General features: G+C 35.6%; 1 protein-coding gene across 1 annotated transcript in view; it reads right to left on the bottom strand.

Annotated features, from left to right (window-relative positions):
- Positions 1-212: 212 nt before the first annotated feature.
- LOC102467678 (olfactory receptor 10AG1) overlaps positions 213-15368 on the bottom strand; it is a 39072-nt gene continuing 23916 nt past the window's right edge. Inside the window, exon 3 of the mRNA XM_027775670.1 lies at positions 213-1132. Coding sequence (XP_027631471.1) covers positions 213-1132 — 920 coding nt within the window. The remainder of the gene's footprint in view (positions 1133-15368) is intronic.

The raw sequence follows: 15368 nt of genomic DNA, 5'->3' as shown, positions 1-15368 counted from the left end.
TGGTTAAAGCATTGGATTCTCATATGGCTGACCATGGTTTAAGTCCTGGACCTGAAACTTGCATTCTTAATTTTTCTCTCTCTCTCTAGTCTCTTACTCTCTCTCTGTCCCTCTCTGGTCAAATTTAAGTAAATAAATAAAGTAAATAAAATAATTCAATAATAATGAAAACAGCTATTTCTATAAATCAAGGCTTTACCTTATGGTAATAGCTAAGCTAGTAGTTTTCTCAGTGCTGTCATGATATTTTTGTTCTTCAGAGTATATATGATGGGATTCAAAGTTGGAATGAAAACAGTGTAGAAAAGAGAGATTAGCTTCCCCATTCTCTCAGACTGACTGGGTTTGGGTTGTAAATAAGTGATGGTAGCTGTCCCATAGAATAGCAATACAACTGTCAGGTGAGAAGAACAGGTGGAGAAGGCTTTAGACCTTCCTCCAGCTGATGACAATTTCAGAATGTTGTAGATAATTTTACCATAGGAGACAACAATCAGCAGAAAAGGGGCCATGATGAACACCACCACAACTGCAGCTATGAAGACTGCTGTCTCATTAACAAATGTGTCCCCACAAGCAAGCTTGAGTATTGAAAGGATGTCACAGAAGTGATTTATTGTGTGAGATGCACAAAAGAGCAAGGAGAAAATCAGCCATGTTTCCCTGATGACAACTGGAACTACAGTGATCAAGGAGGCAGCCACCAGCCAGATGCAGACTTTGTGGTTCATCACTAGAGCATAATGAAGAGGGTTAAAAATGGCTGCATAGCAGTCGTAGGCCATCACTGCAAGCAGGAGGTCCTCTGTACCCCCAAGCATAAGGAAAAAACCCATCTGTGTAGCACAGGCAAAGAAAGCAATATGTCCCTTCTGAGCCCAAAGGTCCATGAGCATTCTCAGAAGAATTACTGTTACATAACATATTTCCAAAAAAGAAAAATGGACAAGAAAAAAGTACATGGCAGTCTGGAGAGCAGGGTCATTTTTTGTTATTAATATTATAATGCCGTTGCACACCAACATAGTCAGATAAATGAGTAAAAATTTATCAAACACAATTTGTTGGAGATTTGGAGTATTAGAAAACCTCAAGAGAACAAAGTTCATTATTGTAGTAATATTTGAATTTTCTGCTTTAATTTATTCTCTATCTGTAGATGTGGAAATTTGAATAATTAATTCATTCACAATTTGAATCACATCTGACCTTTATGCTAATTGGAAGAGATGCATTAAAATATTTATATAATTTCTCAAATTATTTTACCATTACTAGGAAATGAGATTACTATGACTAGGAACTGAGATTAGAAACTTCAGTAAAAAACTGCTATTAGAAATGAAATCAATTCAATAACTACAATTCTAATATATTTTTTGAGATTTGGATGAAATGACACCAGAGGTACTGGTAAGTGTGCAATATTTAGAGAATATTTTTGTTAGTGTTGTTTTTTAGGGAGAGATGTTTGCAATGTGCCATGTGCACTTGCTGGAGCAACAGAGACAGAAAGCAAGATATCACCCACCAGGAGGTTGGCCACACTGCAATCTCTTTTTATTTAGTCTCCTCTTGGGATTTTGGGCATGCACAAATGCGCGCTTGGCATGAGTTTTAAGTTACCATGTCTGAGACTCAAACCGTGGTTGAGTCTCTTAGAGAACATTTACTGGTCCCTTAGAGAACATTTTGTAATAATAATATCTTACTACTAATAATAATATCTTACGTAATAATTTCATTATTAATAGTAAAATTATGATATAGGCTATTTGTTTTATTGTTTTGTTTGGATTTATTTTCTTCATATTGAACATCATATTTCAAAATCTTTTAATTCAAAGAAAATCTTTTTTCTAGAAATTTTCATTTCATTTTTATTTAAAAAGAGCTTTTTTTTAAAAAAGGTTTTTAGCTACACAATACATGCTCTCTCAGAGTCAAATGAGTTTTTAATTTTGTGTGTCTGTGTGTGTGTTTTATTTTTTTTTTTCAGAGGTTTTGCTATAGGGTGCATATGCTTACCAGAAAGACAGAGAAAGACAGAGACACAGAAAGCAAGAAATCACCCCCCAGGGGAGATGGTCATGCCGCAATCCCTTCTCCTCCATTCTCCTCTCAAGATCTTTGGCATGCATGCACACATGCCCACTGTGAGTTTAAGCCACCAGGTCCAGGATTCGAACCAAAGTCGACTACACAGGAGTCCAGCAACATAGCCATTATGCCAACTGCTGGTCCCCATAGTCAAACGAATTTTAAGTCATCTGTTTTATCCTCCAATGACAATCACTTTTTTTAAGTGGAGGAAATAAATGTATGCAATATTATTGCTCTAATTGGTGTATTTCTTCCATTATTTATACTAAATACAAAAACATTAATTTGAACATGCTGTTTGTCAGCTTTACCCATTAACATTTTCTATATGTTTGTGATAAATATCATTAACTTTTAATTTAGTCAAGAAATATTACCCATACATTGCAATATTTGTTACATATCTCTCCTTATCCATGTGAGATTCTTCATTGTCATGTAATTCTATTATAATCAAATGCAGCTCCCTTTGTCTCTTTTCCCTTCATAATGTTGCCTTATACAAGTACTACTTGCATCCTGATTAAACCTAAACAGTATTTTCTCTGGTGGTAGAAGTGTCCATAGCATATGAATGGCACTGAAAACCAAAACAAAGCAAAAGTTGTTGAAATAACCTTTCATTTGGAAACTGAAAGATTAGAGTACATAGAAGCACTGAATATGGTTATGGATACTGGAGATACTGTGGGAAGAGGGTGGGAGAAGGGGAAGAGTGTAAGAAAAAAATTAAGAAAAAAAGAAAAGTAGGCAAGATGTTTATGGGATGCAGAAATGGATTGTTATCTGTTAATGATCACGTGTTTTGCATCCTCAACTGGACTGGTGTGAGGAATATTCATGTTGGGTAAATTCAGCTTACAAGCTGTGATGTATAGCAATTAAATGCATAAAATAAATTTTAAAATATTAAAACAACCAGCCTGTCTTAATACAGTTCATATTAATATCATTCTGTATGAAGTCAGGAAGTCAGCATTGCTTAACAATTCCCATTACACTTTCTCACTGTTTGTTTCCCAACTTTTCACAATAAATATTTATATATTTACCTATCTCCTCTAATACACTACACCTGCATACTATCTATCCTCATCATCTGATACTTTTGAATTACTACATTGATAAATAAAAATAACATACTTCCATTACTAAGTAGTTATAAAAGTTACATTAAATCAATTAGTTTTATTATTGTAATTATTATTTGACCTAGATATAATTTTATGCAACCCTATATTTTTAATAGCTGCATGATTTATATAATTAACTCAGATAAAATTTTCAAAACTTTATACGCTTATTATTTGAATCTTGATTCTCATATTTAGAAATATTTACAACATCATCTAGTAACACAATTACAACTTACTTTTATGGATTTTCATGAGCTCTCTATAACAGGGTAAGTGATTTTTACACTATAAATTTGTTAGTCACTTCTTTCTCTCAGAAGTCACTCTAATTCTACAAAATTTTTTGCTTTGTCTAATGCCAACTGCTCTTTAGGAACAGTAATTCTCACCCTGGGGAGATCTTCTCTCATGTATCAATTCATTTCTCAAAGACTGCTTCTGCAGGGCCTTCGTTCTGCTCACTTTTCAATACTATATTTGTTTGGATAGACTCATCTGCCTCTGCACTCCTTCATTGGCATAGAGCTCTCCCCGAATGGGAAGTCTCTTGGCAGTGCAATAACACTGCATTGTGTAGAATTACTTTTTTTTTTAAATTTTAGAGAAAGATTTCTGCTATAGGGCATGTGACCTTACCAGTGAGATAGACAGAAATTGAGAATTCACGCCCCCCCAGGGGTATGGCCACATCCCAGTCCCTTCTCCTCCATTCTCCTGGGATTTTAGGCATGCACACACATACACCCATTATGAGTTTTATTCCATGGTCAGCATGTGGGAGTCTCGTGCCTTTACCACTACTCTACCCATTGGCCCTTGCATAGTATTATTTTGAGAAAAAGTTAAAATCTTTCTAGCTATTAATTTAAGGACATAGAAAAATGATGCTAATTTGCCTTTCTTATTTTTCCTCCCATAATATAACCAGATCCAGAAAAACCAAACCTTAAGAAAAATGTGTCATATGACACAAATATGCTATGCTTGCTGTATTCAGCATACTTGGTAGAAAGATTCTTAGTCAGAAGAGAAATATTCTAGTCATAGGTTAACTTTCATGGACATGAAGGAATGTGATTTCTGCTGATGAACATCTTGATTTTATTAATTCGTATTATGTTGTCAAATCATGCATCAGGGAAGATAGTTAACTGACTGAAAATGAAATACAAGTCTCCTAAAAACACTTTAAACAATGTTATTTAATACAGCCACAGTCAGTTAACAGCCTACCAGTTTAACAACTGCTCAGACTTAAATCAGTTCTCCAGGGAATGGAATCTACTTTATTTGTCTGGGTGTATGTCTGGAATCTTCTTAGTCTTTGTCTTGTTCTCACAGTCAGTTAGTTCTTACTACACAAATCAATCAGTCACAGGAAAGTACATATTTCATTTACACATGCATTCTTTATTGTGCACTTACAGTATAATAGTATTCACAATCAATAAAAATGATTACAATTAATTTCTATTATTGTGTTTTCATATGTCTTGTTACTTTTTAGAACTAATCTAGTGTATGCTTTTTAAGTAGATAGAATTACTAAATTACTGTAGTAAGCATCACACAATAGCTATTGAAAAATACATACACTATGGTGCCAGAACACACCATAAGACATTTGTCTTTTAGCTCCTGACTTGACCAATTTGCTTAGAGACTTAGTTGTAGAAATGGTTCTCGGTCATTAAGTGAGGAGTGCCTGTATAGGGGGAAAACACAAACAAAAACTTTTCTCTCCACATCCTTCTCATACTCCAACCACATGTAGACACGTATGGAGATAAGATTGGCAGACATAAAAACTGCTACTATATGTAATTATACTTTGTCCTTTCTGTTTGATGTTCTCTGACTATTTGATAGTGTGTTTCTAGTCTGCATTCATTTTATTTAAGTCAGATAAATCTCTATTTCTTACAGTATGCCTTTCTTACATTGGCCTTCTGTTCTCTTCTTGTCATTGATTTATACCTTCACATGGAGCTTTTTCCACTTTTTTCTACTGATAAGAATTGCACTCATCATTTGCCATACAGGATGAGAAAATCCAACAACCATTTCCCATTGGAATAGAATAATCAACTTCCCATCTTATAATTAAAAAGGAGAGTTGGCTCTGGCATTATTCAATTGAATATAATCACTGAAAAAAATCTAAAAACTGAAATAATACCAAACACATCAATAACTTAGCATGTGAAGAAGTATCTTACACTCATTTCACTGTACAGTTTTGTGGCTAGTAACTCAGAAATGTAAGTTTCTGAAACATAAGTTTCTGAATTACATCTAATAATCTCACTGTTCTAATGGTCATCTATCTCCTATTAGACTAGTATTCGAAGAGCTGAAAATTGAAGACAGAGGATAAAGAAGAAAACCTAAAAGAGTTCACAGTCTGTGACTGAAAAGTCCTACCCTTGCAGTCGGGTGGGACTATGGGCGTGTCCTTGCACCTGCCTAGCATCTCAGAGAGACCTATATGGCCAACAGGAAGCCACTCCATGTGACTCTAGAACCCGGAAGTTGCTCCTCTACTGCATGCTCCACTGCAGTTGGACCATAGGCATTTTTTGTTTGTTTTTAAAGATACATTTGCAACTCAGATGGTGTTAAAAATGTAGTCTGATTTTTAAATTACCATTATTATTGAGGCATAATTTCCACAGAACAAAGTACATACTTTAACATATATTTAATGAGTTTAAAGTCAATGAGATAATATATATACACACTTGTGAAACCATAATTAAGGTACTGAACACTCCCATTATTCAGAAACATTTCCTGTGCAACTTTGTTATACATACTTTCCCCATTCTTATTCTCAGAACATCACTAATCTGATTTCTATAGTAATAGATCATTTATAATCAGTCAGAATATACTCTTTTATGTGTAAATTTTCCCCTCAATATGAGTATTTAAGATTTTTCTACATCAATAGCTGATTTCTCATCATTGTTGTATTCAATATGTATGGATGAATATGACAACATTTACTCATTTATTTGTGGGCTTTGGGTTGTATATAGGTATATATTTATTTTTTTCAAGTTCTTTTATACATTCAATCACATTATTTAGCTTGCAAAGTGAATATTCCAACATTTGTGCCTTTCTGCCCAGTCTAGTTGATAATACTATAAAGTTATCTTCAACAGATGATACCCTATTTCTTTGTCTCATTAATGCTATGTCTCTCTATTTTTCTCCTTAATGTCCTTCCTCAGACTCTACTCCTTCACCCATCCTCTTCCTGCACTATATTTGGTATTCACACCATTTACTGTGCTTCTATATCCTTTAGTCATTCAGTTTCAGTCATAGAGTTTAGACACTTGATATATACTAAGTGGAGACATACAATCTCTTCTTCACAACCAGGCTTGCTTCACTCAGCAGTAAACCTTGCATATTCTTCCACTTCCTGTCAAAAGCCAGAATCTTGTTTTTAATGGCTGAATAGTATTCCATAGAGTATATGTGCCACAGTTTTTCAGTCCATTAATTTGTTCATGGGCATTTGGGTTGGTTCCATGTCTTAGCAATAGTGAATAATGCTGCAATAAATATTGATGTGCAAGCACTTTTCCGATTAAGAATTCTTCTGTCCTTTGAGTAAGTACCAAGGAATGAAATGGAAGTGGGATGGATCATATGGAAGTTCGATTTGTAGATTTTTGAGGAATCTCCAAATTATTCTCTAAAGTGGCTTGACTAATTTACATTCCCACCAGCAGTGTAACAGGGTTCCACTTTTCCCATACCTCTGCCAGCACTTATAATTTTCTTTTTAATCTTAGTCATTCTGACTGGAGTTAGGTGGTATTTCATTGTTGTTTTGATCTACATTTCCCTTACAATGAAGGATGTTGAGAATTTTTTCATCTGCCTTGTGGCTATTCATATGTCATCCTTAGAGAGTGGTTTTTCAACTCATTCTCCCATCTTTTAATAAGGTTGATCAACTTAGTTCAGGACAGTTGCTTGATTTCCTTGTGTATTCTGGTTATCAGCCCCTTAGCTGATGCATAGTTTACAAAAATATTAGTGTCACATCACACTAATTACTATGTCTTTTGCCATGCAAAAACTTCTTAGTCTGATATGATCCCACTTGTCTATTTTGGGGATTATCAACTATGCTTTGGGGGTCTTACTTAAGAAGTCTTTGTCTACCCCAGTGTCTCCCAGAGTTTCCCCAGTGTTTTCCAGGAGCAACTTTACAGTTTGAGGTCTTAGGTTTAGATCATTGATCCATCTTGAGTTGATTTTTGACAATGGTGATAGGCAGGGGTTCAGATTAATCTTTCTGCAAGTGTATATCCAATTTTTCCAGCATCATTTCCTGAAGATGTTTTCCTTTTCTCACTGGATTGACTGGTACCCCTTGTCAAAAATTAATTGACTGTATGTTTGGGAGTTTATTTCTGGGGACTCTGTTCTGTACCATTAGTTTACCTGTCTGTTTCTGTGCCAGTACCATGCTGTTTTAATTATCACCCACTGCATTCTTCTTGTGCAGGATTGCTTTGGGAACACAAGGTCTTTTATGAAACCAGATAAATTTTATGATTGTCTTCTCTAGATCTGTGAATAATGTGTCTGTTACTTTGATTGGGATTTCATTAAATATGCAAATTAATTTGGGTTGAATTGCCATATTTATTATATTAATTCTTCTAATCCGGGAACATGGGATGTCCTTCCACTTTTTTGTATCATTTTCAATTTCTTTTTTAGTTCCTCATAGTTTTCCTTGTGGAGGTCTTTAACTTCTTTGGTTAGATTTATTCCTAAATATCATATACTTTTGGTGGCTATGGTAAACAGAATAACTTTTTTCAGTTCTGTCTCAGTCTGCCTGTTATTCGCATATAGAAATGCTATCGATTTCTGTATATTGATTTTATATCCTGCAACTTCACTGTAATCATATATTACTTCCAGTAATTTTCCATGGATACCATTGGGTCTTCTATGTATACAATCATGTCATCTGTAAATAGAGACTTTCACCTCTTATTTTTCTATTTGAATGCCTTTTATTTTATTCTCTTTTCTGATTACATTGGCAAGGATTTCCAGTACTATATTAAAAAGTAGTGGAGAGGGTGGGCATTCTTGTCTTGTACCAGTTTTTAGTGGAAAAATTTTCAGCTTTTCTCCATTTAGCATGATGTTCACTATGAGTTTTTTATAAATAGTTTTTTATTGTGTTGAGAAATGACCCTTCTATCCTGATATTGCTGGGAGTCTTGATCATGAAGGGAAATTGTAACCTATCAAATGCTTTTTCTGCATCTATTGATATGATAATGTGATTTTTATCTTTCTTCCTGTTAATATGATGTATTACATTTATGATTTTGAGTATGTCAAACCAACCTTGCATTCCTGGAATAAAGCCTACCTGATCATAATGTTTAATCATTTTTATAAGTTATTGAACATGATTTGCTAGTATCTTGTTGAGAATCTTTGTGTCTATATTCACCCTAGATATTGGTCTATAGTTTTCCTTCCTTGTCCTTTCCTTATCTCTTTTAAGATAAGTTTGATGGAGGATTCATAGAATGAATTATGGAGAAATTCACCCTTTTGAATCTTTAGAAATAACTTGAGCAGAATGGGGGTTAACTCTTCTTTGAAAGTTTTGTAGAATTCAGAGGTGAAGCCATCAGGGCCAGGGCTTTTCTTTGTTGGGAGGTTATTTATTGCTGATTCAGTCACCTGGCTTGTTATGAGCCTATACAGACTTTCTACATCTTCCTGGCTCAATCTTGGTAGAGTATGTGTCCAGGAATTTGTCCATCTCATCCAGATTGTCTTGTTTCTTGGCATATTGTTGTTCATAGTATCCTCTAATGATGTTTTGTATTTCTACTGTGTCTGTTGTTATATTGCCTGCTTCATTGCAGATTTGATTTACCTGGTTCCTTTCTCTCTTCTTCTTAATAAGTCTCATTAGAGGTGTATCGATTTTGTTTATCCTTTCAAGGAATCAGCTCTTACTTTCATTTATTTTCTGTATAGTTCATTTTTTTCTATTTCATTTATTTCTGCTCATATCTTTATTATTTCCTTTCTCCTGGAGGTTTTTGTTTTGTTTTGTTCTTGATTTTTTTTTGCTGTTACTTTTTCAATTCTCTGAGGCACGATGTTAGGCGATTCATTTGCCTTCTTTCTGTCATCCTCTTATGTGCACTAATTACTATGAAATTCTCTCTTATGACTGCTTTAGGAGGGTCCCAAAGATTATGGAATCTTATGTCCTCATTGTCATTGGCTTCCATGTATCTTTTGATTTTCGTTCTTAATTCTTCAGAAGTTGTGAAGTAATTTAGGAATAGGTTATTTAATTTCCATGTGTTTGTGTAATTTTGAGGATTTCTCTTGAAATTAAAATCAAGTCTAATTCCATCATGGTTGGAGAATATGTTGGATATAATTTCTATGCCTTTGAATGCCTTTGAATCTGTAGAGGCTTGCCTTGTGCCCTATCATGTGGTCAATCTTCAAAAAAGTCCCATTTTGGGGTGAAAGAAAAATGTATCTCATGGTTTTTGGATGAAAAATTCTATAGATGTCTCTTAAGTTCCTTTGACTTATGGTGTAATTCAGGTCCTTTATATCTTTATCTATTTTTTATCTAGATGGTTTTTCCAGAGGGAATAGTGGAGTGTAGAGCTTCTATGTATACTCACAAGCAAATTTTAGATTTTGCATGTTTTTATTTATTTTGAGTAAATATTTACAAGTGAAGTAGTTGGGTAAAATTTTCACTATATATTTACATTTTTAGGAAACTGTCAAATTGTTTTCCAAAGTGTTAGAGGATCTCCTCCCAGTCCTCCCATCTTTTTCCCTTGTCCTCTTCAAGAAACACAAAATGACCCAGTCAGCTCAATTTCTTTCACAGGGGTGAGCCCTAGCCAGGACCAAGACCGTTCTAAGGTACTGATCAAAATGTGTAGGTTGTGGCCAAAACACTGAAAGAAACTTGCTTTGGGCTTAAGCTGAATTTCTTAAACTCTCATATAGTCTCTAAGCCTTGATCCCTTCCCTGCAGACATATCGAGGTAAAACATGTTCCACTCACTATTCATCATAAGGACCTGCTGCAGCCCACTCTCTAAAAACAGTTTCCTTCATAAATGGTTGGACTGATGCCCTGATGTTCAGTGCTATTTTCTTTGGAATCTCAGTGTATCACATCTCAGAGTAGTTTGGAACACTCCCATCTGGAAGCTTCCCTAGCAAAAGCCACTGTTTTAGGATTAATCTTGCTATGGGTCTGGTGGTCAAAACAAGTAGGTATAGCAGGGCTCTTCAAAAAGTTGTGGAAAGAATGAAATTAAAACATGAGTTTTTTTTAGTACAAACAATTTAAAAAATCTACTCAGAGTGTTTTTGAAATATATGTATATATATATATATATATATATACATATTCCATGAAGATTTTAAAGATGCCAACATTTCCACCAGCAGTGTGTGAGATTTTTTAAAAATTTATTTATTTTACATTCATTTACTGTATATCATTACAACATACAAAATGAGTTTTCCCATTCAGAACACACTGAATATCGGGTCAACCAAAGATATTACCATGCATGTTATCGTCAACAAATACATTTCAATTTCTGTTTCTTATATATTTTACTTCTTTTTTTCCCCCTTGATTTCCTCCCTCTCACCTTTTGTCATTTTCTGCCCTCCTCCCACACTGTCATTGGTGTCTACAGTTGCTGTCCTTGCTTTTTTTTTTTTTTTTTCCCCTACATTTTATTGATTCACAAAAGCTCTTGGGACCAGCAGTTGGCATAATGGCTATGTCTCTGGACTCTGATGTAGTTGACCATGGTTCAAGTCCCAGACCTGGTGGTGGCTTAAACTCACACCGGGCATGTGTGCGTGCGTGCCCAAGATCCCAAGAAGAGAAAGGAGGAGAAGGATTGCAGTGTGGCCATCTCTTCCAGTGGGTGATTTCTCACTTTCTATCTCTGTGTCTCTGTCTTTCTGGTGAGCACATGCAACCTGTAGAAAAAACCTCTCAAAAAAAATCTTAATTAAACCAAATACTTTCTATAGTAAAAACAGTTGATATAAATGAATCTAGGAACACATGTCTGACTTTAGGCATAATTCTCAGTGAGTAACATGAACATAATATAAAGTTGCACCTAGCAGAGGCTATACAGCTTACTGCAGTCATTAAGTATGTAAGTTTTTTTGTTTCTTTTTAGATATTTATTCATTTTTAATTTCAAGAAAAGCAGTTTTAGTTTTAATCAATAAAGCTAAAAATATGTTAAGGAAAATTTGCTTAAGACTTAAAGCCAGCAAAAAGTTTAAGATTCTGTTCAAACAGTTAGGTAGATACTAAAAACTCAAAAAACAGATATGGACAAAGCTAAAATCTAGTAACAAGTGCACTGTAATTTTCTTCTGAAACCATATTTTTTCTCTCCTCAATCTCCCTTTTACTAAAAAGAGGCATAAACTAACTTATTTGCAAAAAATTTAAAAAGTTTAGACTTAATTTCTTCTGTTATAGCACAAAGTCCCATAAGAATACTAATTGATCTTTTGGTTTTATTTTACCCTTTTATAAGGAACTTCAGATCAGACTCTAAAAAGCCTCACTAGGCTACCAAGTCTAGTCAGGAAATCATCATCTGACTGTACCTTTAATCACCTGTACTTGAGAGCTTTTTAGGTTTGTCAGGAAGTGGTATTATTTACTTACCTGCCAGGCAGAACTGTTTATGGTGCTAGGCAACCTTTACAAGAACTTCTCTTGGCTTTCTTGAGATCCACTTTAGTTCACTAACTTTCTGATCATATCTTCAGATATGACATTTTAGTCAAAGCCTTGGCAATAATCAGTATTTTTCAATTTCTGATGCAAGGCAACAGATACCATTGAACATACGCAGATAACCATTCTTTCACAAAATATGAGTGTTCACTGAGACCGGCAGGTGGCGTGGTGGTTAAGGGCACTGGACTATTGGAGTCTCAGACGTGGAGGCTTGTTTTCGCACTTTCTCTCTCTCTCTACTCTCTCTCTTTTCCTCCCCCCTCCCTCTCTGATCAAATTAAAATAAATAAATAAATAAAGTTAAGTAAAACAACTCTTTTTAAAAAAGTGTTCACAAAGGTTAGGAAGGGAGAAAAGTTTATGTTTCATTTTTTAAAAAAATTAAACAATTGCTGAACCTATCAATAGTGCAAAAGAAGACAAAAATCTTTAAATATGGAAGACAAAGCATAGGAGAATATTAGTGATGTTTTAGACAATAGTCATAAAATTCTATTTCACCAATTCAGTCTCATGTAATTAATCTCTCTTCTGCTGAATTTGCGGTGTTACTGTGGTCTGATCTTTCTGTTTAAATCCTGGAAGTTAGTTCAACATTGTTATTCAGATTTCTGAACTTTTCCCTACCATTAAGTTGACCATTTTCTTGGGGTTTTTGCTTTCTTTCTTTCTCTCTCTCTCTCTCTCTCTCTCTCTCTCTCTCTTTTTCTGTCAGAGCTTCTGGGTGGACCTTTATTGTGAACACTGTCTGGAGTGACTGTTCACATCTCTTGCCTAGACCCTGGAAATGAGTTGTTCTTTCCCTTAATAGCTCTGGTTCTGCTGTGTTTATATTTAAAGGCAGACTGTTCAGCCACGCAGTTGCCTTCTCAGTTTGGGGACAAAGGTCTCTCATCCTTCCACAATTTCCCCACACCATTGCCTCATGGGTATTATAAAGGGAAGAAGAGCTTGGAGCATGGCTGAGAGGGGAGAATTCCCAATGTAGAAGACCTGATGCAAGGAACATCTGTTGAGGAGCTTCTGACTCAGTGTTTGTTCAGCAGTCTGCAGCGCAGTCCAGTCTCTGAGCAGCTCTTGTCCATAAACTCTCCTGTTGCTTGCTTCCAGCCACTGTCTAGGCCTTCTCTCCAGAGTATCCCTTCTTTCTGGCCTCTGGCAAGACCCTCCTCACAGTCCTCTCAGTCTTCTTGGCCTCAGGGCGGGTCTCACACTCAAGGTTGTGTGTGAGATGAACAATATTTCTATATCTTTGCCAACACTTGGCACTGTTAGAATTTTCCATTTTAGTCATTGTAATAGATGGGTTATAGTATCTCATCATATTGTAATTTCTAATGTATATATAGTAGTTGTGCACCTTTGTGGGTAGATTGTCATTTGTCAAAAAATACATATAATGTACCTTCTCTAACATCTAGCACTACTTTGTAGTGGTATGACTCACATTTCACTAATGACAAAAATGTGTGCATATTTTTATGTTCTTAGTAGATACTTCTGTGTCTTTTTTGGTAAAATGTTCATTTAATCCATTCATTCACTGATTATGAGGGTGCCTTATGATTGGATGGTGACTGGTCTGTATTCAACTCGGATGTAAACCTTGTTTAAAAATATGTGTTAGGGGAACCAGTAGCTAGTGTAATGGCTATGTCACTGCACTCCCACATAGTTGACCGCAGTTCGTGTCCCGGACCCGGTGGCTTAGAACTCACACCAGGCGTGTGTGCATGAGTGCCCAAGATCCTGAGAGGAGAATGGAGGAGAAGGGATTGCGGCGTGACCATCCCCCCTGGGGGGTGATTTTTGCTTTCTGTCTCTTTGTCTCTCTCTGTCTGTCTGGTGAGCACACGTGCCCTATAGCGTAAACCTCTCAAAAAAAATGTGTTAGGAGTATTTTCTCCCCATCTGTGGTGTTTCTTAATTTTATTAATGCCATACTTTAAAAAATAAGTGGTGTTGGAACCAGTAGTTAGCATAATAGCTATGTTGCTGAACTACCATGTAGTAAACATAATCCGAGACCTGGGCCTGGTGGCTTAAATTCATGCTGGGTATGAGTTTGTGTGGGGCTAAGATACTGAGAGAATGGAGGAGAAGGGATTATGGAGTGACCATCCCCCCTGGGGGGGTGATTTCTCACTTTCTGTCTCTGTCTCTGTCTTTCCAGCGAGCGCACACACCCTATAGCAAAAACGTCTCAAAAAAAAAAAAAAAAAAGAGGTGTTGAGACTCCTGAAATATTCAGAAAAGGAGTCATTTTAAAACTGAAGTGTGTTGAGGCAGGAGAGGCGAGGCCTTCCGGAGAAGATCCCTCATGGTTTTTGTGAAATAGTCATTTTAGGGTACAAGAGAAATGAAGATTTTCTACTGATAATTCAGCCTCCAGCAAACAAGCTAGCATGATGGATCTAAGGGCACTGTAGCTAAGCATCCAAATACTATTAGGGTTAACATATTCTTCAATATCTACTGAATCTGCTGCACAAAGAAATCACAACAGAACAACAAAGAGATTCCAGATCATCTCTTTCTGCTTGCTTCTGAACATTGAAATTGAACTTCAAGAATTAGGAAGAAACACACCATCCATCAGATGACTAGAAATTACCACAGGACCACAAGAAATATGGGAAAGCAAGAAAATGCCTCTCCTCCAAGGGAAAAGAATAACTCCTCCTCAACCACAAGCAGTTCAATGCAAATCATGGAAATGTCTGATAAAGAATTTAGAACATTCATAATGGTGAAGTTAACAGAGATGGAAGAGAAAAGAGACAATGAACTACTGTACAGAAAGGAGAAAGAAGTTGACGAGTTCCAAGAGGTGAGGAAATTCTTTCAAGACCTAAAAGAGGAACTGCACACTTTAAAAAAAAAATCAAATGGAACTGTTAGAGATGAAGATTCTAATACAGGAAATCAAAATCTCCTTTGAAAGTGTTAAAAGTAGACTAGATCATACAGAAAATAGAATCTCAGACATAGAAGAGAAAATTGCTGGCCTAGAGAAATCCACCACAAAGACTGATAAAATTGCTGCAAAATTTGAAAATAATATACGAGAAGTACTAGATACCATCAAACATCCAAACATCAGGATAACTGGCATTCCAGAAGGCGAAGAGACTCATAAGAGCATTGATAATCTATTCCATGAAATCTTGCAAGAAAATTTTCCAAACCTAGAGAGGCACTCAAAGATCCATTCCCAAGAAATACAAAGGACCCCAAATAGAATCAACCGAAGAAGATCTTCTCCAAGACACATTATAGCCAGTTTGACC

Source organism: Tupaia chinensis, unplaced genomic scaffold (assembly GCF_000334495.1).
Source record: "Tupaia chinensis unplaced genomic scaffold, TupChi_1.0 Scaffold000596_1, whole genome shotgun sequence".
Classification (NCBI taxonomy): domain Eukaryota; kingdom Metazoa; phylum Chordata; class Mammalia; order Scandentia; family Tupaiidae; genus Tupaia; species Tupaia belangeri.
This window is presented reverse-complemented; position numbering and strand designations above follow the sequence as displayed.